Source organism: Gossypium arboreum, chromosome 4, assembly GCF_025698485.1.
Source record: "Gossypium arboreum isolate Shixiya-1 chromosome 4, ASM2569848v2, whole genome shotgun sequence".
NCBI lineage: Eukaryota > Viridiplantae > Streptophyta > Magnoliopsida > Malvales > Malvaceae > Gossypium > Gossypium arboreum.
In genome coordinates, this window is record NC_069073.1 from 1974084 (window position 1) to 1999359 (window position 25276).

The window sequence follows — 25276 nt, forward strand, 5'->3', positions numbered from 1 at the left end:
TTAAAGCCACATGAGAAAAATTATCCGACCCATGATCTCGAATTGGCTGCCATCGTATTCGCCTTAAAGATATGGCGACATTACTTATTTGGTGAGAAGTGCCATGTGTATTCGGATCACAAAAGTCTCAAATATTTGATGACCCAAAGAGACTTAAATCTGCGACAAAGACGTTGGCTCGAGCTATTAAAGGATTATGAGCTGGTCATTGACTATCACCGGGAAAGGCGAATGTGGTTCTTGATGCCTTAAGTCGTAAATCATTATTCGCTTCTGACGATGAATGTGCACTTGTCCGTTCAATCCGACAATGTGTTAGTAGCTGAATTGAAAGCCAAACCATTATTGACACATCAAATTTGTGGAGCCCAGAAAGTCGACGATGAATTAGTTGCAAAAGCGAAATTTGAGTGTGTTCCGAACAAGGAATCGGAGTTTCGGATCGATGATGACGATTGTTTGAGGTTCGAGAGTCGTCTGTGTTCCAAAGAATTGAACTTATTTCGATAATCTTGAATGAAGCCCATTGTAGCCGAATGGCAATCCACCCGGGGAGTACGAAGATGTACAACGATTTGAAACGTCAGTTTTGGTGGCATGGTATGAAACGAGACATCTCCGACTTTGTTTTGAGGTGTTTAATATGTCAACAAGTGAAAGCGGAACATCAAGTGCCTTCAGGATTACTTCAGCCGATCACGATACCCGAGTGGAAATGGGATCGTGTCACAATGGACTTCGTATCCGGACTGCCATTGTCAGGGAGTAAGAAGGATGCGATTTGGGTCATTGTAGATAGATTGACTAAGTCGGCTCACTTTGTCCCCGTACGTACGGACTTTTCAATAGACAAACTAGCCGAACTGTACGTTTCTCAGATTGTGAGATTACACGGGGTGCCTATTTCCATCGTGTCGGATAGAGATCTGAGATTTACCTCGCGATTTTGGAAGAAGTTGCAAGAAGCTTTGGGTACCAAGCTACATTTCAACACCGCCTTTCACCCCCAAACCGATGGTCAATCCGAGCGGACAATTCAGATACTTGAGGATATTTTAAGATGTTGCATCCTCGAGTTCAGTGGTTCATGGAAACGGTATTTGCCTTTGATTGAATTCGCTTACAACAATAGTTTTCAATCAAGTGTTAAGATGGCATCCTACGAGGCTTTGTACGGTCGTAAATGCCGTACACCATTGTTTTTGGTGAGCTCGGTGAAAGCAAAATTTTCGGGTGGTTTTGATTAGAGATCTTTGAGCAGAAAGTGAAAGTAATCCGTGAAAGTCGAAGATAGCCTCCGATCGTCGAGAAGTCGACGCGGATTTGAAGCGTAAAGACATCGAGCATCGTGGGAGATAAGTGTTCCTCAAGGTTTCACCTTGGAAAAGATACTCAGATTCGGTAGTAAGGGCAAGTTGAGCCCGAGGTTCATTGGGCCATATGAGATATCCGGCGAGTCGGTCCAGTTGCATATCGTTTGATTTTGCCCCCTGAACTCGAAAAGATTCACAATGTCTTTCATGTTTCGATGCTTCGACGCTATAGATCTGATCCATCGCACGTGATTAGTCCGTCAGAGGTTGAAATTCAAGCCAATATGAGTTATGAGGAAGAACCGATTCGTATCCTATCACGTGAAGTGAAAGAGTTGCGAAACAAGCGGGTTCCGCTAGTGAAAGTGTTATGGCTCAAACACGGGATGGAAGAAGCTACTTGGGAAACCGAGAACTCTATGAAAGAGCGATACCCAAACCTATTTACCGGTAAGATTTTCGGGGACGAAAATTTCTTAAGTGGGGGAGAGTTGTGACAGCCCAAAATTGACCCTAGTCGGGATGTGGTTTCGGGACCACAAAACCGAGGCATAAAAAAATAATTAAAAATTTATTTTGATGCCTATGATATGTGTTAATTTGTGTGTGACATTTTGATGATTCAATTTAGTGTTATAAATGTGAATTTCACTAGAAAGGACCTAGTAGTAAACTTTGAAAGTGTGATGGGGAAATGTGTGATGACTAGTTAATCATGCATGCAAAAATAAGGGATTTGCATGTCAAATTTCCCCAAAGGAAGCTTAGTGGCTGGCCATGACATGGTTTATGGGCAAAGAAAACATGTTGAAACATGTTTTGTTGGTGCACTAGGGTGAAATAATAAACAAAGGGGTATGGGTGATAAAAGAATGAAAAAAAAAATGTGTGTGAGTGTGGTATTCCCCCCCCTTGCCGTGAGTTGAGAAAGAAGGAAGAAAAAAAAATTGTTGTGTTCATCCTTTCTCATCTTTTGACCGAAAATCATAAGGAGGAAGAAAGGGATTTTTGCTCCATTTTTGGTTTAGAAGAGAACTAGAAGGAGATTTGGCTATACTTGCATCAAGATTAAGGTATGTTTAAGGTTGTGTCATGAGATTCATGCATGTTTTTGTTGCTAACTTGATGTTCATGTTAGCCATGGTTCAAATCCTTGTTATGCCATGGAAATGGTATTTGGCCAAGGTTGTTATTGTGTTAAAGCCATTGCATGCTAAATGTGAAGCTTGCTAATGATGCATGCAATGATGGATGGACTACTCTTGAAATTTCTTTGTAGCAATCTTGAGTAAGACATTGAATTCTTTGTTTAACCATGACAAAAATTAAAAGGAGTATGGTGTGTGATGTATTCGGCCATGGTATGCTCATGAGCATGGTTTATGCTTCTTGCATGATAGTTAAAATTTGTGTTTATGATGGTTATGAACACCTTGAAATTGACCTTGCACCTATATGTGTAAATATGTTTGTTTAAAGAAGAAATTGTTGAAGAATGTTTGTGAAATTGCATGTACATTCGGCCTAGTACATATATAGTGTGAAAATCTTGGAATTTATTGTTGATTTGGTGCAAGTATGACTAAGTATAATCGGCCATAGGAGTGCTTGATGCTATGTTATAATTATTGAGCTCAAGTATGTGGATGTAAGTGTGTGTGGCCTTATAAGAGCTAAGTATCTTAGGTTCCCTTCGGTATTCAAACGACTAAATCAATTTATTTGTTAACATAAAGCTCAAGAACAAAGGGAACTAGCTCCAATAAAGGAAAAGAAAAGGTGATTGAATAGTCGTTGGGCGCTCGACAACCTCCAAGGTAAGTTTTGAGTATCGAAACTTAGATTTTGATTCGATTGAATGAAGTATTAAGCAATCGAAATTGTGCCCTTGTATGTGGCCATTGAGCCGAAATGATATTCTTGATTAAGTAAATTGTGCATAAAAGTTTGTTATGAAATTGAAACAAAGATGTGTATGAATGTGCGAGTTGTGATATCCGGGCTAAGCCCGAAGGCAATTGTGCGAGTTGTGATATCCGGGTTAAGCCCGAAGGCAATTGTGCGAGTTGTGATATCCGGGTTAAGCCCGAAGGCAATTGTGCGAGCTATGATATCCGGGCTAAGCCCGAAGGCAATTGTGCGAGTTGTGATATCCGGGTTAAGTCCCGAAGGCATTTGTGCGGGTTACCATGACCGGGCTACGTCCCGAAGGCGTTTGAACGAGTAGCTATATCCGGTTAAACTCCGAAGGTATGTGATTTGAAAATTATAAGCTTGCTGGAAAATTTTCAGTTAATGCACTTGTGAAATTCCCAACAACAAGGTATGTTTTGTGTGTGCTTTGCACACTATGAGTAAGTGCGTATCAATATTCGTTCCAATGATAAACGAGCTAGCGGCCTTAACTAAGCCGTTATTTGTGTATGAATATAAGAGTTGGGATTGTGAAGTAAGCATGTCATTGAGAAATTGTGCATATGAATTATTGTTTAGCTACTTGAATGCTATGCTTTGGTTATGTGTAAATTATGATTCGAAACTTACTAAGCATAAATTGCTTACTCCGTTTCTTTGTTTCTCTGTTTATAGATTTTGCTCGTTAGCGATCGGATTCGGGATCATAGAAGTTGAAGTCAACCACACTATCAAAGCCCTTTTTGGTACTCCTTTAGTTGAGTTTTGGATATGGCATGTATAGGATTACCCTCGGTTGTTTTTCGGTACTTGGTGATGTATATGTGTGCGGCCATGCGAAAATGGTTAAAAAAGCGGAGTATGGAATTTGACCATATGTAGTTTGTAATTATATTTGGTTTCATGATGTGATTATGGTTTGGAATGAGAGAGTTGGTCACATGATCAGCCATTGGATTGGCTAATTATGATCATATGTGGACCTAAGCATGACTAGACTATAGTTGGTCCATGGGAACTACAAAATAGGTAAAGCCTACCTTAAAAACAGATGCTGCCAGCTGCAGTGACGTGGATGTGAAAAATCACCAAAATTTGTAGGTGTGGTTTTAAATAGTGAATAAATTATGTAAACGAACCTTGACGAGTCTATTTTCATATGAAAGTAACGAAACGATCATATGAACAGTATACCGAGAGATATTAAAGTTCTCGTGAGACAGGATCAGAACGGTTTCCGGGTCCCCTGTCGCGACTTTGAAAATTTACCATAAATTCTCCAAAAAGAATTAGAAGTCATTCCTTATATGTGCAGATTCCATTTTGAGTCTAGTTTCATTAGAAACAAACGCCACCAGTATTAAAGCCCTGTACAGAGAGATATTCAAGTTGTAACGCACGAAGGTCAGTGTAGTCGACCCCTGTAACATGGGTGACTTTAACTAATAAACTGTACCAATTGGCCCGACCAAAAATTCCAGAAATAAATCCATGGATGGATATATGAGTCTAAATTCAGGGAAAATTTACGGAATCAGTTTCCAAGTTTTGAAACTCGAGATATGATTTTTAAGGCGACAGTGACGCACATTTCCAGCTTGTCTGGAAATGTCAAATTGGTCGGTGCAATATGTGGATTTGGCTCGTTAACCCCTCGCGTCCGACACCGGCAACGGTCTCGGGTTCGGGGTGTTACACGTACGGCATGGGACACGCCCGTGTCCTCAACCCGTATGCAACACTGACTTTTAAACACTACCATGACACACGTCCGTGTGGCCTGCCCGTGTACTAAACTGACTTTAAGACACGGCCGTGGCAACCAAGGCACACGCCCGTGTGACAAACTATGTGAACTCAAAATGAACCTTGTAATTTAAAAATTTACCAATCCTGTAAATTTCAATCCACAACCAATACAATTACCTATATTAAACCAATCCAAATGCATTTTATATATTATCTAATGCTTAACTTTAAACACTTATCATGTATCATTATCAATTATCAATTTACTTATTTAGTATTACAATCACAACCCAATATAACACACTTAAGACATCCTAGGTACATGCCATTACCGATAATTAACATGCTTTACGTTTTTGAGTTCGGGATCGGCTTATGATGCTGAATTGACGATCTTTCTTTAACCTAACTTGTGCACGGAAACAAACCGTACGCTGAGTATGAACTCAGTGGTATTTTTATAAATCGATACTTAAGTCAATAATAAATCATATATCAATGAACCTTGAGAATTCAATCTATTACTCCTAATAGTTCAATCATTTGTTTTTGATATATAATGCTAAGATCTTGTTAATCACTTTCGATGAAATGTATACAATTTCAATGTTTGTTCATTATCCGTCGATTTTTCATATTTATTCAGTAATATCCTGTGTTTAGTATCATTCAGACATTTAGTAGCAGTCAATTATTCAGTAACAATTAGTTTTTTCAGTACTTTTATTTACAATTCATTTGAGTAATAATATTATTTACCTTTCATTCAATATTCTGTACTATATCATTTCAATAACAGTCAATATTCTTTAGTAACAACCCATTGATCTTTATCATTTAGTATCAGTCAGTCAACAGTAATAATCGGTTAATCAATAATATTCATTTATTCAGTATCAGTCGTTTATTCTGTAACAGCCAATTATTCATTAGTAGATAGTCTTTAATACTTTTCATTACCCCTATTAACATGACTCGGACCTGGACGGATACACGAATCTAACCCACACACCGGGGATAGTATACAGTGTTTCATCGGCCGAAGCCGAAATACACCGTAAGGGTAACATTAACAGTAACAGTAACAATAGCGGTACACAAAGTACCTCCTCGGAACAAATCCGGAACAGTAACAGTAACAGTCAGGTACGGAGTACCTCTTTGGAATGAATCCAGAACAGTCACAGTAGTCAACACATATAGTGTCTCATTGACACACAGTCGGAATATCCCTGAACACTTCCAATCCTATGGCATGCCAACTATATCCGACTAGCCGATACAGTTAATAGGTTATTCAATAAAATTTCAACTTTTCAATTTCATTTGTAATTTAGTTTCAGTCCAATTTAATACATTTTTCTATATCAATTTCAATGCAATATACATTTTTCAATTTTCCACTCAATATTTACATATTCTATTCAATATCAATAATCACTAATAATTCATGAATTTTTTATTCAATTCAATACCAAAATAATAATAATAATACTTACCATTCATATAAATAATAAATTCAACAAATAATTATTAAATTCGGTTTATAAAAATACAAACCGTAATTCTCGAGTTTACTCGATATCCTCGTCCACTTTCTCTTTCCCCTTCTTCAATGACATTTCCTGCGCTATGTTAGCTACGGAAAAATTTACATTCATTCAAAGTCATTAATATCACATTCTTAAGACTTCCATGTAACTTTTCCATAAATTCCAATTTAGTCCTTCCACCATAACCATTCTTTTTCTTCAAAATTAACTTAAGTTTTCATCTTTATACTTGCTTAAAATAAATTCCAGCTTTTCATATTCAACATAAAACTTAAATTCTGAATTTCTTTCAACTTAGTCCTTACTATGTCAAAACTTAACTTTCTCTTTATAATTTAATCATTTTCCCACTTCTAACTTAAATTCCTTATCAATAAAACTCATAATTCATCATTTTATTCAACATGAATAATATTTAGAAATCTAATAACTTTTAAAATATCAACTTAATTTCATCAAAACTTTGTTCTAAAACTTCTAAAACATCAAAATTAAGTAAAAAGGCTAAATTGACATACCTATTTAAACGTCAAGCTTCAAACCTTCAATTTTCCTTTCTTCTTTCTTTTCTCCTTTCTTTCTTTCTTTCCCTGCTTTTCGTTTTGCCTATTTTGTTTCTATTTCTATTCCTTTTTTCCTTATTTCATTAAACCATTATATATATAATATAATAACTTAATAAATATCTATTATAAAAATCTATTTAATAACAAATATTCTTTTAACATTTGTATCCATTTATAATATCACACTTGTTTTTCTCTAATCTATTTATTATATAAATATCTTTTATTTAATAATAATATATAATTTAATAATATATTTATATAATAAGTAAATATACATGTATTTTACAAATGTACATATACTAATATTTCACATGTCACTATACATACCATACATTTATCAACTTTTATTTATTTTTCACATAAAAATCTTATAATATAATTATTTAATTAATAAATACCTTTTATAAATAATAAATATCTATTAATACTTAAATACAAGCATTACAAGTATATATATATTTTATTAATACACTTGTACCCAATCATAACCACACATTTGTCTTACTTTTATTTATTTATCATATAATATTAATTTAATAATAATAAATACATTAATATTTACTTAAATAATAAGCAAATACATTCATGTATTACAAATGTGTGTATTATATTTATTCCACTTGTATTTTATTTTTGCCATACACTTGGCACTCTTTTGGCTTATTTACTTATTTAGTCCTTTCAATTTTCTTTATTCTATAATTAAACTTTCACACTTCATTCAATTTAATCATTTTATCCAATTATCCTTAATTTAAGCTAATTCACTTAATTAGACTCTAATTAACCACTCGATTAACTTCGTAAATATTTTTAATAAATATTGAAGAATCCATTTTTCAGAAACGGAGACCCGAAAATACACTTTTTCGGTAACGGGAAAATTCAGGTCATTACATTTATAGTAGAAAATGATTAAAAGGATTGTTTTGTTATTTTTCGAAAGTTGAGTGACTGAATTAAAACTTGAGTGACTGTTTTGTTAACTACTCCAAAATTAAGTGATCGTTGGTTTAATTTACCCTATAATTTATTCATTAATTGATTGAGCCTTAACTTTTTTAAAAAAAATAATTCATTTTAGCGCTCCATTTAATTTTTTACCTCTTTTAATATTTAGACTTGCATTTTTGTCAAATCACCATAAAATGAATGGAAAAATTAACTTTTGTTAGCTTTACTAACTTGCATACATGTGGATAGTTACATGGAAGACATATCATTATTTAATTTATTTTTTAATTAAAATTTAAAAGAAGGGAAATTTCTTCGATAAAATGATAAATGTTAAAAGAACAATTAAAATACTGTGGAGCAAAAGAGTCATCACGATTTCAATGCCTTCTGATATATAGATAACATGAAATTCTACCCCATAAATATTTAGGGCTGGTGTCGATAAAAAAATAAATATAAATATCAGGGCTGGTCATAGAATCCATGACTACAAACTCCAGACACACCTTTTTCAAAACCAATATCCAAAGATTGCAGCAACATAAAAACAATAAATAAAAATCACCCAAGAACAGCTGCAACACAGTGTCACGGTTGGTATTCCGAACTGTACTCGTGTTTAGTCATAAAATTTGTCCTATATGTTTCGTTTAATGCTTATGATTTCTTCTTGTTTTGCTTTGCCACTGGAAGAGAGATGTGGATGAACCCAAACTTCCTCCTCTGGGTTAAGTACTGCTTTTGATCATCCCCATGTTCTTTTTGGTGATCAGGTATCTGAGGAAATGTCAGATCTTCCCTTAGTTCATGAAGCATTTGACTCAAAGCAACCTTTTGCTTTTCAGTATTGTGACCCTCATTAGGCCTTTTCACCACACAATCGTCAGGAGTAACCTGTTTCCTGCTCAAGATATCCCTCATTGAAACTGTCGGCCTTAATACAGGCTTTGGTTCATCATCCATTGTTGGGTTTTGCTTGTTCATCAGATCATGTAAAGGAGATCGAGGAGGATGCTGATACTGAGGGATTGGTGGGTGGAAATTGCTGATCTTAGGGGCATTATAAATGACCTGTTTCTTCTGTTCTTGTTCTGGAATCCATCTCCTGAGAGCTTCTTCAGCATCAAGTTGCTTTCTGGTTGCAATTTCGAGTCTATTAAGAGCCTTTTCCAATGCTTGTTTACTATGTTTAACTTCTTCTGAAGCTTCCTCCAGCTTCTTCAAGATTGACATTTTGGAGATATTTGCTTCCGCAAATTTGTGCATTGTATGGATTACTTTCCTGTTAGAAACCTCTTTTGCCCTTATAACTTTCGGGGTTCCAAGCAACGGTTCGGGTTCTGGTTCCGGCAGGGAAAATCCTGATGAGTTGCCATTGCTTGGTAAACCCTTCATTCCCGTAAGGGCATTCATTTCAATTAGAGCAAGTGCCTCAGCTGCCCTGGCGGCGTCCTCCATCTTCTTTGCTGCAATCCATCTCATTTGAGCAGTCCTGCTACAAGGCCTATTTTGTTCATTCCCTGGCAGTGGCATTGATCTTGGAACTTCAGTTTTTGCAGGATCAACCGTTTTCTTAAACAGCTCGAGCTTCGAGTTGCTGTGAAATGGAGATCTTAAGATGTTGGAACAATTATCAAAACCCCCATAATTGGCAGCATCCACAGTGTTGGCAATCGGTGGCTTCACCTTCACCCCTGCAAACTTACAAGTTAGCCTCTCAAGGGTGATATCAAGTAAACTTTTCTCTTTCTTCGTATTCTTATTTAGAGACTCAACAAAAGTTTGAATCTCCCCAAGATCATTGATAGTTTTACCAAGGTTCAGTTTTGCTTCTTTCAACTCCATCAAGATCAAATCAGGAGATGAAGTGGGGCAGGGGCTTGAACCCCCGTTTCCGATCTCTTCACGGTGCTCCATGTTCATTTCTTTGATAGCAGGAGATGGCATGTTGTCTGGTGTAGCAGTGGCCATGCATTTCAAGGCTTCATTCTGGAGCTGTCTCTTTAAATCTTCCACAATCCTTTTTGTAGTTCCAAGTTCTTCAAGCACATCCAAAGTCTCCAACTCTTTCACAATCAGATCTTTCTCCAATTCTGCTGCTTGTTCTTCCACTTTCTTTATGTCAAACTCTTCAACCCCGTTCTGTTCATAACAAATACGATTTATCGTACATTAAAATTGGAATATAAATCCTCTGCCCACATATTGGTGCCCCTCCTGCCCCTTTCTCGTTTAGCTTCCCCCCCCCCCCCCTCTCTTTTTTTTTATAAAACTTCTTAGGTTTTTAAGTAAAAAGACTTATTAGTATTATTTGTTGTTCTACGTCACGCTTTTAATTTTATAAATAATTTATTTAATTAAGAGTAGAATTTAACTATTATAAAAATAGTTTAAATTAAATTTTATTATATAATAATTTATAATTAAATAGACAATTAAAATTATTCAAAAGTTAATATGTCTCATTAAAAATGAAAAATATTTTTTTTTCTTTTTGAAATAATAGGATACGGATGCTAAATCAATATGCAAATAATTGTATAATTCAAATTATTAAAATAATAAAATTATTATTTAAAATAATAATTTAGCTAAAATAAAATATATTGAATAATTTTAACAATTATTTAAATGCTTCTTTTGAGTAATTTAAATGCATTTTATATTTTAATATCTTATTTAAATGATATTTCATTAAAATTGAATAATTATAAAATTTTAAATAAAACAAAAGATAAATTAAGATAGATAAAAGCAACTTAAGAAAAAGAAAATTAAAATTAAGGTAGCCAATTTTATTTTAGTACCGTCTTTATTGGTTGGAACTTATCTTGAGTAGTAATCCGGAATAATAAACTTTAAGTTCCGTTGTAAATTTCGGTCGATATTGCTCATATCAGTGCATATCAATTGATTTCGCCCTTTTCAATTGAAATTTGATATACTGGTTGATAAAAAATAATTTTGAACTTAAATTTAATTTTTTTATCATTTATTTTGGATTTATTGAATCATGGGTTTTTATATGTATGGTATGTGATGATCTTATTGTTCAATTTATGTAATAAATTCTTTTGCTTATTTATTTTTATTTTGTTTAATGATGGACTATATTTGTGAACCTAAAGAATATTTTATATAATTGATGAGTATTTTATATTTTATATAATTTATTTAGCTTTTTAATTTTAAAAAGTTATTTTACTTATTTATTTATTTTTTGTCTTTTTAGTAAGAGTGTTCAAACGGTTAATCGAACAGTTAATATTATTAATTAAATTAACGAACTTTATATGTTTTTTATTAAAATAAGTATAAAACATATAAAAAATTGATAATGTTTATTTGACAAAATTATCCAAATTAACCGAATTAAAACTACATATAATTTGTATTATTAATTTTTAAGTTCGGTTAATTCGATTAATTACCTGATTTTGAACCGAGTTAGATCGGTTAACTGACCGATTAACCGAATTAGATTGGTTCGGTCGATTAATTCGGTTTTAACTGAAATTTAAACACCCCTATCTTTTAAATCTTGAATTTACATTATTTATCAAATCACCCAAAAATATATAGAAAAGTTAACAGATGTTAACTTTGCTGACATGATATTTACATAACAATTCACATGTATGCCGTGCTTGTAATTAATTAATTTTAAAAAATTAAAAATGTAAATTAAAATGATTTCTTTCTTTCTTTCATTTTCATTTTCATTGTGAAATATGGTGCTTGAATCCGATAATTAAAAGGACTTTGACATCTGAAGTTATCTATGTTATTTTCAAACTATATACATATAACTTGCTACAAAACAAAGCAAAAATACTTACATAGGCCTCTCCAAACTTGTACAATGGCACCCTAGGTCCGCTGCCACCAAACCGGGTTACAGCCTCCTTAACCGACACAAAAGGTGGTGAAGTATCGATCTCTGCTCTCAAACTAACCCTCCTTATCCCCGGATTCAGGTCTCTGCTTGAGTCGGTGCAAAACCCAGAATTCTTGGAGCCGTGCTCAGGTCTCATCTCCCGGATTCCGGGTGTACCTGGAACCCCTTCCATAGGAGACCCTTGAGGCACTGCCGCCATTACATATGCACATAAATTAAATAAGCTTCAAGAACGAAATGTTAATGTCAATTTGAGTGTAGATGCAAAAGAGAATTGTCTCATTTTAAAAATGAAAAGAGAAGAAGAAGATACATGATGATAAATCAAGAAATCTGCATGATTATGTCCATAGTCCCACAAGGTGAGAGAGCAAAGGTGGCAAAATGATTTAATTTCTTTTCCTTTTCTCTGGTTTTTTGTATGAATGTTTGAAGTTTAGTGACGCGCTTGATGGGCATTGGTTGGTAGGATGATGAGTCAGAGTTGGTGGGTCAAGGGGTTTGAGTTTAAGCCAAAAATATGATGACATATCAGCATGTTGGCATGAGGTTGGAATTACATGCTTATGGGTTGATTTATAAGCATTTGGGCGTTGATTGCGGTTTTTAAGGGATGGTTGTGTTGGGAGTGGCAGACTTGCAGTTTTATTGGAAGGAAAGGCGAAGTCTAATCAAATCATAAAACTAAACGACGCCGTTTGTGTAAAATTCAAGAGAATGATTACATCTATGTCAAGATGTCATAAATGTACTTTTTAACTTTTTTTTTAGCGAGTGTCAACGGATTGAATCACGCAAAATGTTACGAAACAATTTACATTGATTTAATTCAAGCTAAAAAAGAATTTTAAAAAAATAAATTTTTATTAGGAATAAAATCCTAAAATTTATAATTTTTAGTTACATCTTCAAATTTAAAAGTATTATGATTTATTTGAGTTAGAACTGTTCATTGGCTAGGTCACTCGGCTCGAAGGCCCACCTAAAATATGAGAGTGTTTGAGTAAAAATATAGACTCGAAAAATAAATTTGGATAAAAAATAAGGTCTGTTTAGAAAATGGGTCAGGCCTAGGATAAGGCTTTTTTAGCCTGAGTCTGGCCCAACTCGAATAAGGAAACAAAAAAAACCTACTATTTTTTTTTTTACTTTTTTTGTTGTTTCTTATTATTTTCTTGTCATTTTTTTTTACTATTTTGTTACCATTTCACAATTATGTTGCTACTACTTTATTGTTATTATTTGGATATTGTATAACTCTTGTTTTATTGTTAATTTTGTTACTATTTTTCACATTTCCTTGTTAAGTTTCATTTATCTTAGTGTTATTTAAGTATGCATATTTTTTAAATTTAATTTTAATTTGTTGGAAAATATTTATTTTAATGTTTTTAATACTTTTGATGTATTATATATTTTTAAAATTTATATAAAAATTAATATGAGCGGGCGGGCTAGACTCAGGTTTTAGTATTTTTATCCAGGCCGAGTTTGGGCAAAATTTTAAGCCCATTTTTCAGACTGTGCCTAAATTTTTTGTTGAACTTGGCCTGACTCATGAACTTCATTTAATTTTTTCTTTTTTTAACTTTTAAACTTACACTATTTGTCAAATCACTCTAAAATGGATGTAAAAGTTAAAAATATCCTTAAAAAGAAAATATAAATATAGAAAGGAATTAGGATCGTTCGCCACCAATTTGACATTAGAAGTGAGTCTTCTTTCTGAAAAACATGTTATCTTAAAAACTAAATAATAGGAAAAAGAACATCTCGAGTATTATAAAAGCCAAAATATATGAAATATATAAAAGAAAAGAAACAACAAAATTTAGGAAACAAAATAGATAAAATAATAAAATATTATAGATGTGGAAAACCAAGACACATCTCAAAATATTGTAAGGTTAAGAGAAATATTAATAATTTAAATCTAGATGAAGAAATAAAACAAAAGATCAATGAAACTCTTCTAGAATCCACTATCTCTGAAAATAATACATCTCTTGAATCGGATGAATTATATATAGATAAATTACAAACAACATCTGAATCCTTTGATGAAAATAAACATTCAATAAATATGTTAACCAAAGACCAAGAATTCATAATTGAAGTTAGTGGTAAAATCTTAAAATCCTCGTTAAAAAATAAATCAGCAAAATAAATTATTCCTAACCGATCACAAATGTACAATATATACAAGATACAATATTTAATAAATATGAAAAATAAAATCTAGATAAATCAAAATTCTTAATTACAATTGAAAAGAAAACAAATTAAGTTAGAGCTTTTCCAGCTTAAAAATGAACAACAAGAAATGAAGAAACAAACACAAACTTTAAAACATGAATCCAAGGAAGATAGTTCTTCAGAAACTGAACTCGAGACAGAAGATAATATACAAGAATACATGATGGTTTTTACTGAAGTATCCATCCAAAGATATTTGATAAAAATAAATGTTATTATAAACAACAAATTTCAATTGGAAACAATAGCCCTTTTCGACACATGAACAGATTAAAACTATATTATAGAAGACATAATTCCAACAAAATACAACAACAAAATATCAGAATCTCTTAACGTTGTAAATGGTAAAAAAAAAAAAACTCAAATTTACCTACAAAGCTCCCAATGCTAAAATTTGTAATAAAGGTATCAAATATCAAACATATTTTTTAATGGTAAAAGATATTATCCAAGATATCATATTAGGAACCCCATTCATATCTTCAGTCAAAGCATATAAGGTAACAAATCATTCAACCTCCACCAAAGTTTTAAATACCAAGGTAGAATTCCCTTTTGTGAAAAAACCCAAAATAAGAAATTTCAACCTGTTAAAATCTTTGTTCATCCATAATGGACAAATCAACAAGTTGATCAATTATAAACAAAAACAAATTTCTTTTTTAAAAGAAGAAATATGTTTTAAAAATTAATTGAACAATTAGAAAAAATAAAAAACCAAAAAAAGAATAAACCGGATTAAAGAAGAAATAGAATCAACCGTATATTTTTACATCCCTAATGTCTTTTGGAATAGGAAAAAATATGAAATAACATTACCTTATGAAAGTGATTTTGATGAAAAATAAATTCCAACAAAAGTAAGGCCAATACAGATGAACAAAGAAATGGAAGAATTTGGTAGAAAAGAAATACAAGATTTTCACAACAAAAAATTAATCAGAAAAAGAAACTGTAATATCTCGAATTAGGGCCTAATCGGAATAGTGGTTTCGTGACCACAAATTCGAGATAGAAATAATTAAATAATTATTTCTATCTCGGATTTGTGGTCACGAAACCACTATTCCGATTAGGCCCTAATTCGAGATATTACAGCAACTCTCTTTGGTGTTCCTCCGCATTCTATGTGTTAAAAAATGCATAACTTAAAAGAGGAACACCAATATTAGTTATTAATTACAAACATCTCAATCAAAATCTAAAATGGATTAGATGCCCAATCTCAAATAAAAAAGATTTATTGCAAAAATTTTGAAATGACAACATTTTCTATAATTTTGACATAAAATTAGGATTTTGACAAATCTAAATAAAAGAAGAAGAATGATACAAAACGACATTTACTGTATCATTTGAGCAATACGAATGGAATGTAATGCCTTTTGGATTAAAAAATGGTCCATCTAAATTTCAAAGAATCATGAATGACAATTGTATGGAGCTTAAGACATAGAAATGTCATGCAATCAAATATATCAATATGATCATATAGTGTATACCAATGTAAGTGTGATGTGAGGGAGATGATGACTAATTAGGACACAGTTATACACATTCATGCCAAATGTAAGCTCAAGTAAACATTTCATGGTAAGAAGATATAAAAGATTTATATAAATTTATAGCAAGTTGCCAATAAAAGGAATACTAATTCCAATCTAAAATACTAGACCTATATCTTAAGCCTATATCTAACTCTACACTTAATTCTAAGTTTAATCCTAGAACTATTCTTAAGTTCAATCGAAAGAATAATCCTAAGTCTATATACTAATCCTTAACATATGTATAATCCTAAGACTTTAGGCCATTTAATCAAAGCTTAAGTAAGGATTTTGAAACTATTTAATACTTTGTAAAAAGACCATCAAAGGTTCAAAATGAGATAAAAACATTTTTGATCATCTTGAACATTTTCAAAAAAATTGAAATAATGCAAAGATGCTCAAATGATCATATGTGTAACGACTCGTTTTTCATCGGTGTTAGAAAACCTAGTTTGAGGTCAAATTTATTAAACTGAATTAGTCCGAGAATTTTTAGTTGAACATCTATGAGACAAATACAACTTTTGAAAATAGAATTATTTAGTAAAATTATTAAATAGGGTATTAAATTTAGTTCAATGACTAAATTGTGGGGTGAGTTTAACTGAAGGAGGTTGGTTGAAGAATTAATAAGCCCTTATCGTGATAATTACCCAATCCTTAAAGCAATTAAACCACTCTTTGGTTTGGTTTAGTGGATTAAGATTATCTAAACAATTCGTTTTTCATTATTAATTATTAACATATATTGGTGGGAGAGAATGAAAACTTTATCTCTTCTTTATTATATGCCTTAAGGAAAAAATAAGAAGAAAAATTCTTTCAACTAGCCACCATTGTATTCCACCAAATTGCTAAGCTAAGGGAGATTCTTCACTTGATTTTAATGAATTTCTAACTTGTGACCTTAGATTAATAAAACCCAAATTTTAGATTGGTGAATTGATGAGTTTTAGTTAAGTTTTCATGTTTGAAACCTAAACTTAAAGAGGGAGAGATGATGAGAATTTTGTAGATTATTAGTGTTCATTGATAGTTAGAAGTACTAAAAGTATATTTACAAATTCAGATTTTGATTCAATTGGGAAAAATTGAAAAATACAGAGTTTTTGAATATTTGGGTTTGTAGGGACTAAATTGAATAACTTGCAATAGTGTTTGATTGTTAATGGTTCTTATATTTGATTGTTAAACTAATGTTATTTTTGTAATAAGATAAATTATACGTAGCTAAAGGAGGCGTTGATACATCGAGTGATAAAGGGAAAGCAAAAGCCATAGATGAGTAGCATATTCAGCTTATGCTGGCATAAATTGTTCTTGATGAGCACACGCACGCTAAGTCATTTTATTTGTATGATCTTTAGTGATTGAAGGCTAATATGAATACACATGTGCTAAGTGATATTGAGTGAGATTGGTAAGTTGATAGTGAAATATATATTTAAGAAATATGAACTAAGTCATAATTATGTGTTTTGAATTGAATGGTTTTATTTAATATATGCCATGTTAAATTATGCAATAATGTTATTTATTAAATAGGAAGCCCTATTAAACGGTTCTACGATAAAGTTCGGGTATAGGTGACATGTCGTAGGATTTGTTATATGAAGATACTTTGATTTATATCGATGAACGTTCAACGCATATTACTTCAAATGTACTGATTAGCACTAGGTGCATTTTCTATGGTGTGTAGATGGGTAGATTCATGTATCCATCTTAAGTTCGTGTCCGATTAATAAGGGTGATAAAATGAATAGGACATATTGTATAATACTAAAAGATATGTGATAAAAACGTGAAAACAAAAATCAGTTTACTTGATATTAGATTTTGATTTTGAAACTTGAATAGCATGTGAAAGACCATACGAGATTATATGACAAGAACTCTGAGGGTGTATCGATATGTACTATACAAGACATATGTCAAATTATGACGATCTTGAGAAAGTAATAAAGAATAAAATTGTGCAATATAAAATACTTTATAGTTTTATTATAACTGATTTAGTAGCATGATATTTCTTTGATATGCATATGCCTTGTTATCATATTATGTAAGCACTATTGATCTCTTTTTCTCAACGTGCATATTATTTTATTTTATGCACAGGTGACGATTAGGTCTCGAACTGTATGAAGAGTGTCATAACATCTATCTTTCACATCTCAGCTCAAATGGCATGTGCCTAGGTAATGAGGGTAATGCTTTAAGTCTTGTGGATATGATAATGCTTTGGTACAGGTGGAAGCATGTTTTGGTCATTTTGTGATCTGTGATAATGGCATTTAGTTATTATGTATGTATAAGTTTTGGTGGTGTTGTGTATTTAATCAGGTATGTCCTTACATGATGCATTGATTGTGATGACCCTAGGTGTTAATGATGTATTTTTGGATGTCAAAGTTATGTTTCATGATTGAGTGGAATAATAGTTTCATACAAGTGTGATTTGGTATTCTTATCAGCATGAACCACAGTTACGTTTTAGTATTTTACCATTTGGTCTCAAGATAATGAGACTATTATCTTAAGACATCAAGAACAAAATGGTCATTATAGGCATTTCTTGGTAGTGTTCTCGAGACTTGTTGAACATGTCTTTAGACATCAATTACCAAGTCTCGAGACAGGTGCTCCTTCATCTCGAGACATCTAAACATCGAACTTAAAGTCTAAAAATAAGGGAGCTATATCTCGAGTTGAGACATAAAGCTCAATGTTTTGAGACATAAACCCCAATGTCTCGAGACACAAAAACATTGAAGGTAAGGATCTGAATCAAGGGAAGCATATCTCGAGACATAAACCTCCAAGTCTCCAAACACACTATTGAATTTTTTTAATTTGAGTTGGATTTGAATCCTAACTCCGTCTTTGACCCTGATAACCCCCAGACATGTTAAATAAGTTTTTGGACATTTGAAATGCTTGATCATTCTCGTAATTGATACTAGTTTGGAATCATGTCATGTTTATATGTTTAATGTTTTTGTAAATGATTTAAGTTAGTCTGAGTTGTTCTGACAATGTAATGTGACGTCTCATATCCAGATTTGACGATCGGGTCAGGTGTAGAGTGTCATAGTATGGCCTTAATTTGAAGAAATTTAAAAAAAAACATATATTTAAATCTCCTATTTTCTTAAAAAGTCATTTTCAACAAAGATCATTTAAGAAAATAAAAAGTATTTTCAATTTCATTGAAAATTTTAATCTAAGATACTCACATGTAAGTATTTTTATAGGTGTAACTTGATAATACACCTCTAGTTGCTCTTAATCACAAAATAAAATACCTAAAAACTTCTCTCACCTTAAATAGCATTTTTTTTAAAAATTCATTGTTATAAGGAATGAGTTAGTGGATGTTTATGCTTGTTGGGGATGAAGTAAAGTCATTTCAAGCATTAAATCTGAGCTAAAAAACCTTGCAACTCAAGCTTCCAGATTTACCAAGGGGATCTCAATACCTCTCATAAAAGTAGTCATTTATAATCGTTATTAAGGCTAAGTTTCTAGACTTATAAGCCAAGTCTCAAAACTTTTAAGGCAATTATTGAAACTTGCAAGTTAAGTCTCAATACTTGGCCTTCTAGATGAGTTCTGAGGCTTTTGAATTTGCTACTCACAATACTTGCAATGTTGAGTATTGAGATTTAGCTATCAAAATTCCTTAAAAACATGTTAAGCACTTTGGTATTAACTCAAAAAACTTTTGGACATTGTGAAACATATTTAGAACATGATTCTAATTATTTGCAAGTCTTTGAAAATGTTTAATCATTAAATGACTTACTAATATAAATTATCTTAAATATTGTTATAGAAAAAGCTTGGGATCAAAGCTAACACATATCCATGATCCCTTTAGGTTAAATTCGTTCACCTAATTTGATCCATTTTATATCATGGTCACCATTGTATCTTCCACAATAAAAATAATCACTACCTATACCAATAATGTTTAAATCATTTTTCCAAGACAACTTGCTAATGACTATGTTCCATTTTAATAATCCATATAGTGCCAATGAAAGGATACCATTTACCCTTTTAATTGAGCTATAATTCCTCTATGTGTGTGAAGTCATGTCATGTATAAGTCATGAGCTAACATACCAAAGTTTGGCCCACTACTTTAAAGGCAGAGGCTTTTAATATATGGAAGTACATGAGCCATAAATACATGGTCATTCACTAGCTTCAGATTTAGGTAAGTCACACTATGAGTATCACAAGTGAATAAACCCATAAACAGGTCTAGGATAAATTCAACTTGGGTCTTATTTGATGTATCATTTGTCCAAGCAACCACATCTATCTCTTTATTTTTGGGAGTCAATCTAGCTTCGATAGCCAAGATAAGTTGTATCCTCAATTGGACTTATAGATGACATAATAGTCCTAACATAAGTTATTTTCTCAATCTGGCTCCATGAACTATAGACAATTTAGATTACCTACAAACATAATCTATCTTATCACATTATAATTTGACCATATAGTGCAACTTAATAGTAGTTAAAACTTAAGTAATCAGTATGCCAATATTTGCTTATTTATTTTTCTTAATATACAAAAACTATTGAGGACAACTATGCAAAGAATATTAAATAAACATGTGGTAGTTTCTATTTATTCAACCAATTTAAAAAATTACATATAGGTAATAACAAAATTAACTAGACTCGAGGCACAAATCCTAACAAGTTTCACATCCTAGAGGCAATGCTAGTTGCAACTCGCTTTGCAACTAGGTTGTTGTGCAAATTGCAATATTTCTTAGCATTCTTTTTATAAAAAAAATATTGGTTTCATTCTTATATCTCTTAAAGGTTTTTAAGTAACAATTTAATGGATTAGATCATACTGAATATCGATCAAGTAAGGATTCTTTTTGAATAATTTATGAGTGATTGTGTTACGTTAAATAAAGAGATCCAATTTCTATAGAGGTTCATTCCTTGAAGGTCTCTGGATATTCAATTCCTTATAAATACTTATTCAAGGACAAATTAAGGGAGTACACATTAACATTGATTGAAGAATTGCAAACCAATATGTCTATTTAAACAAGGCTTGTTTGAGCGAGATAATACTCATCTATTTATTGTTAGGAGCTTGTTCTTAGTGAAATTACTTTATAAACAAATTGTGCTCATATTCAATTTGTATCTAAGCTTTTAAGGGGAAAATATTAGTGGGGAGAGCGATCTCAAATTAATGTGCTAGAGTGAAGTTGCAACTTGGTGAATGAGTTGAACTTAAATCATATATTGTACCGTAGAAAGATACTGGATAACTCTTTGAGCAATGCCTTGCAAATTGCTTAACCATTTTTTTTTGCTATCTCTATTTTTACTTTTAGAGTTGTTTATTCAGTTGCAACTTAATGTGGAAACTGACAACCAATTTCAATGTTTTCTTGCCGTCTTTTATTTTTTAGGTATATTTTGCTTCAAGAGGTATGATCTTTATTTTTGGTATTGCTTTCTCTTCTATATTGTTTTTCCATGCTATTAATAAACTATCAAGATTTACTTTTCAAATAAAAAAAAAGTTGTTAGGCTTCATCAATGCCTAAAAAAATTTTCAACCTAAAATAAGGCATAAGTAAAAAAATGAGCTAGAAATTCAAAGCATAGAGAAAATTTAGGTATCGTGTCCAATTCAAGATTAGGGATTGATTTGGATAAAATTAAGTATTTATAGGCATTATTGTGAAAATAAGTTGTAATGAATTGAAATATTTTTTAAAAATGTTTGTTTGAAATAATGAAAATATGTAGATACTGGGATCATAAAACTTGAATGCTATCTTTAAAAGCCAAAGATGATTAAGCCTTAGCTCAGTTGACATCGTTGCTATTGCAACAACCAAGAGGATGTAGGTTCGAGTGCATTTAAGCATATTTTTTCTCCTTTTTAAGAGTTGGGTGGAGATTATGAATAGAAGTAGGCATTATATATAATGAAAGCACCATCTTTTTACACTTTGCTTGGTAGAGTGGAATGGAAATTGGAAAGCTGAAAATTTGAAAGGGTAGAAAAATATAAAGGTGGAAAAGATATATATTTTTTATTTCCATAGGTGTGCTTGGTAGAGATGAAAAATGAAAGGAAAGAAAATAAAACATTTAAAAAATACATAATTTTGAACTAACATACACTTATCTCTCATTTTCTCTTCTCTAATCATTCAAATTTGGAAGGACTGTGATGGTCACAAAATTAACTATAAATACGACAAAAGCAAGTGCACCTATCGAACAATAGTATAGTTATGGTGAGTAAAGATATCGTATCCACGAGGACTGAAATTATTAGTTATTACAGTTTTCTTATTATTTAGTCAACAATTTGGAGTGATGAGTTTTAATCTAAAATTACTAAACTAATTTAACTAAGAACACAATAGAGAATGAAAGAGGAAAATATTTGAAAGATAACCAATGAGAAAGACAATACCTAGGAAAGAATCCACATAGACTCCTTCTATTATTATTAACCTGATTTAAACAATTTATTCACTCAATGTCTTGATCCATAGAAATTCCTAAATTATGTTAATATCTCTTTCGAGAGTAAGAACAACTGACTCTAGGTTGCTTAATTGAAATATCTTTCTAATTAAAACCCTTATTGTCGCATTAACTCGATCTATGAATTCCCCTATTATATTTTATTCCAATCTGATAGATTTATGTCGTCCTATTTCTAAGATTACATGCAACTCCAATCAATTATGCTAGATCTACTCTTAAACATGTACTTTTGCTCCACTAAATTAAGCACGTTAAACATGAATTAATATCCCGAAAATATTAAAACAAGAAATAAGCACACATAATTGAGAACAAGAATCAAGTATTTATCATGTAGATCAAAAATTAAATAATAGAATTTGTCATAGGTTTCATCCTTCCTAGATATCTAGGGAACTCAAAGTTAGAATAACCACAAGACATAAAGAAACTCATAAAAACTTCGAAAGAAATTAAAAGGAGATCTTCAATCTTGATGGAGATCTGCTTCTGAGTTGACTCTGATGGTGTTCTTCGAATGTTTTCTTCAATCTTCTCTGATGACCTCCTTCTGTCTTCTTCTAATTGGTATTTATAGACTTTAGAATGCTCAGAAAGCCCAAAAATTGTGTTTTTTCACGTATTTGGGAAGCAGGGTGCGAAATCGACACGAGCTGGCACATGGGCGTGTGTCCAGCTCATGTGGCTCCTAAAAACAACTCTATTTGTCCGATTTGGCTCATGTTTCGCTCCTTTCGCTCTCAAATGCTCTCTTAACTATAGAAGCATGAATTTAAAGGATCAAGAGTATCAAATTCACTAATTTACATAATTAATCATCCAGAAACGTATTAAGAATGAGATTAAAATATGTTAATTTTATAACTTATCAGACTGATTTTTATGCATTATTATGGAAAATGATCATGTCTCCTATTTTCTTTTCTCTCACTTGTAAAAAAAAAAAAGAATTAATGGATCTTTTTCGTGTAGGAGTAGGGGTAGGGGGGAGTTCGATTAGTTGAAACTAAATCAAAAGTATGGGAAAAGGTATCCAAAAATATAGTGCAAAAAGTTGGGCAACCAACCCACCAATATTACATAATTAGGCACCTTTAATGCAATTTTCACAAAATCACCAAAAATATTAGAAGAAAGATCAATTATTTATGGTTAAGGAAAAACGCGATGATACAGCGTAAGGAAGTACCAAAAACATATATGAATAAGATCCAAAGTTATCGTTGATCGATATTTATCATTCATACAATGTTAAGATTGCACTTGTTAACTCCCAAGGATTTCTTTTCAATCACCAAAAACAGAAGTTTATTGTTTTTTATTTTGTGGGAAATAGTTGGAAAATAAAATCATGAATGTAATAAATCGATACAAGAGAGTGTGCTCTTAAAATAGTATAAAAAGTAAACTCATACAAAGCATGATAAAAGAAAAAAAAAATAATATGATTAATTTATAAGCTTAAGTACATTGTTGAAATTTGAGCTTTCTCCAAACATCAATCTAAAAATAAAAAATAAAAAATTCTCTTTATTTATGTAAAATACTGTTCGTGTTATTCTGTAATAACCTTTTGAATCTTGTATCACACTATTGAACAATAAAATTTACTCATTAATTCAAGTTAAAACTTACAGAGTATGCCCTCAATTACATGTTTCACACAACAATTACATGTTTCACACAAGTAAGTCTGTTTTAGAAGAGTTTCTTTATAACTCTTCTTCGACCAGGTGGGGGGCAAATTATTATACAAATATAATAAAATATATAATAACTCGACTCAGGATCCGACCTGATTATCCAACCCAAAATATCCATGGTTTAAATTGCCCCAAACATTCCATTTGAGGAAGAGTCCAGACAGACTACTTCTTTATCTTCTTCTTCCTGGGAAAGTTTCTTCCTCCCTGCTCTCAACCTTCTTCAAGACCATTTTGTTTCCCCTTTTTCACTTCCGTTGATATTATGTATCAACAACCATAAATATAAATTGGAACATCAAGTTATACAATTTGAATCATTTTGATTTTTTTTACTTTAATCAATTTAATCCCTATGCTTCTATAAAAAAATATTAGAATATATTATAAGTCCATGTATTCTTAGAAATTTGGAATTTAGTCCCTACTTTTGTTTCTAAAATTTTAGTCCCTATCGTTCTCAAATTTTAAAATTCAAGTCCAACTATTAACAATGTTAATTTTTTTATTAAATTCAAGTTCAATACAATATCATTTTCTTTAATTACATGGCTACCAAGTGAGTATTTTTTTATTGCAAAATGTCAACGACAAATTTAACAAACAAACTTTAATAGTGTTAAACTAATGAATATGGATTTTGAAATTTAAAAAGTAGTGGATTAATTTTCGAAAATAAAAGTAAAGAGACTAAATTCCAAGTTTTAAAAAAATACGAAAAAACTTTGAATTGCTTATAGTTCAAAAATCTAAAATTTGTATGGATCACTCGATATAGTGGGTCTAGAAAGGAAGGGCACATCTCTAATTTCAAGTGTAGTAAATGCATGCAGGGCACCACCATAATAACCATGTATGGTTCACTTTGCAAACTATCATTTCTCGTCATCATTAAGCAAACTAATCCTTACAACACTACTTGCATTCTTTTCTTTTTTCCTACTGTTTTCATGACCCAAATAGCTACTTCTTTTCTTTTTAACACTAATTTTATTATAGGTTGTTGTGATATATATATATATATATATGTTCTTTTTAATATAATACTTAAAATTTAGTCCCTCTTCAACCCTTGAATAGGAGGATAATGCGTTTCAACACACTCGAACCCACATCGTCCTACACTAAAAATAATTTCAATTCTAATCGAGTTAAAAATCAATCGACCCAAATAGTTACTTTCTAAAACTTGTTCAAAGGTGCCACGAGGGGTGCAAGTAGTGACCTTTGTTTCAAACTAGAATTTTTTTTATA

At 31.7% G+C, this 25276-nt stretch overlaps 1 protein-coding gene and 1 long non-coding RNA gene across 2 annotated transcripts; both read right to left on the reverse strand.

Moving 5' to 3' along the window:
• Window positions 1–6333: 6333 nt before the first annotated feature.
• LOC128291640 (uncharacterized) lies at window positions 6334–7165 on the reverse strand. Its single transcript, XR_008281450.1, has 2 exons — window positions 7048–7165; window positions 6334–6615 (listed from the first exon to the last, which is right to left on the reverse strand). It is a non-coding gene; the product is annotated as an uncharacterized LOC128291640 (long non-coding RNA).
• A 1265-nt stretch (window positions 7166–8430) lies between these two features.
• On the reverse strand, window positions 8431–12298 carry LOC108459761 (WEB family protein At2g40480-like). The gene is made up of 2 exons (XM_017759165.2): window positions 11895–12298; window positions 8431–10197 (listed from the first exon to the last, which is right to left on the reverse strand). The coding sequence occupies exons 1-2, from the start codon at window positions 12150–12152 to the stop codon at window positions 8713–8715; spliced, it is 1743 nt and encodes a 580-aa protein (XP_017614654.1). The 5' UTR covers window positions 12153–12298; the 3' UTR covers window positions 8431–8712.
• Window positions 12299–25276: the final 12978 nt, after the last annotated feature.

Coding starts and splice junctions, on each gene's coding strand:
- LOC108459761 (XM_017759165.2), bottom strand. CDS start 12,152: ATGGCGGCAGTGCCTCAAGGGTCTCCTATGGAAGGGGTTCCAGGTACA. Junction 10,198..11,894: donor ACAAGTTTGGAGAGGCCTAT/GTAAGTATTTTT, acceptor TGTTATGAACAG/AACGGGGTTGAAGAGTTTGA.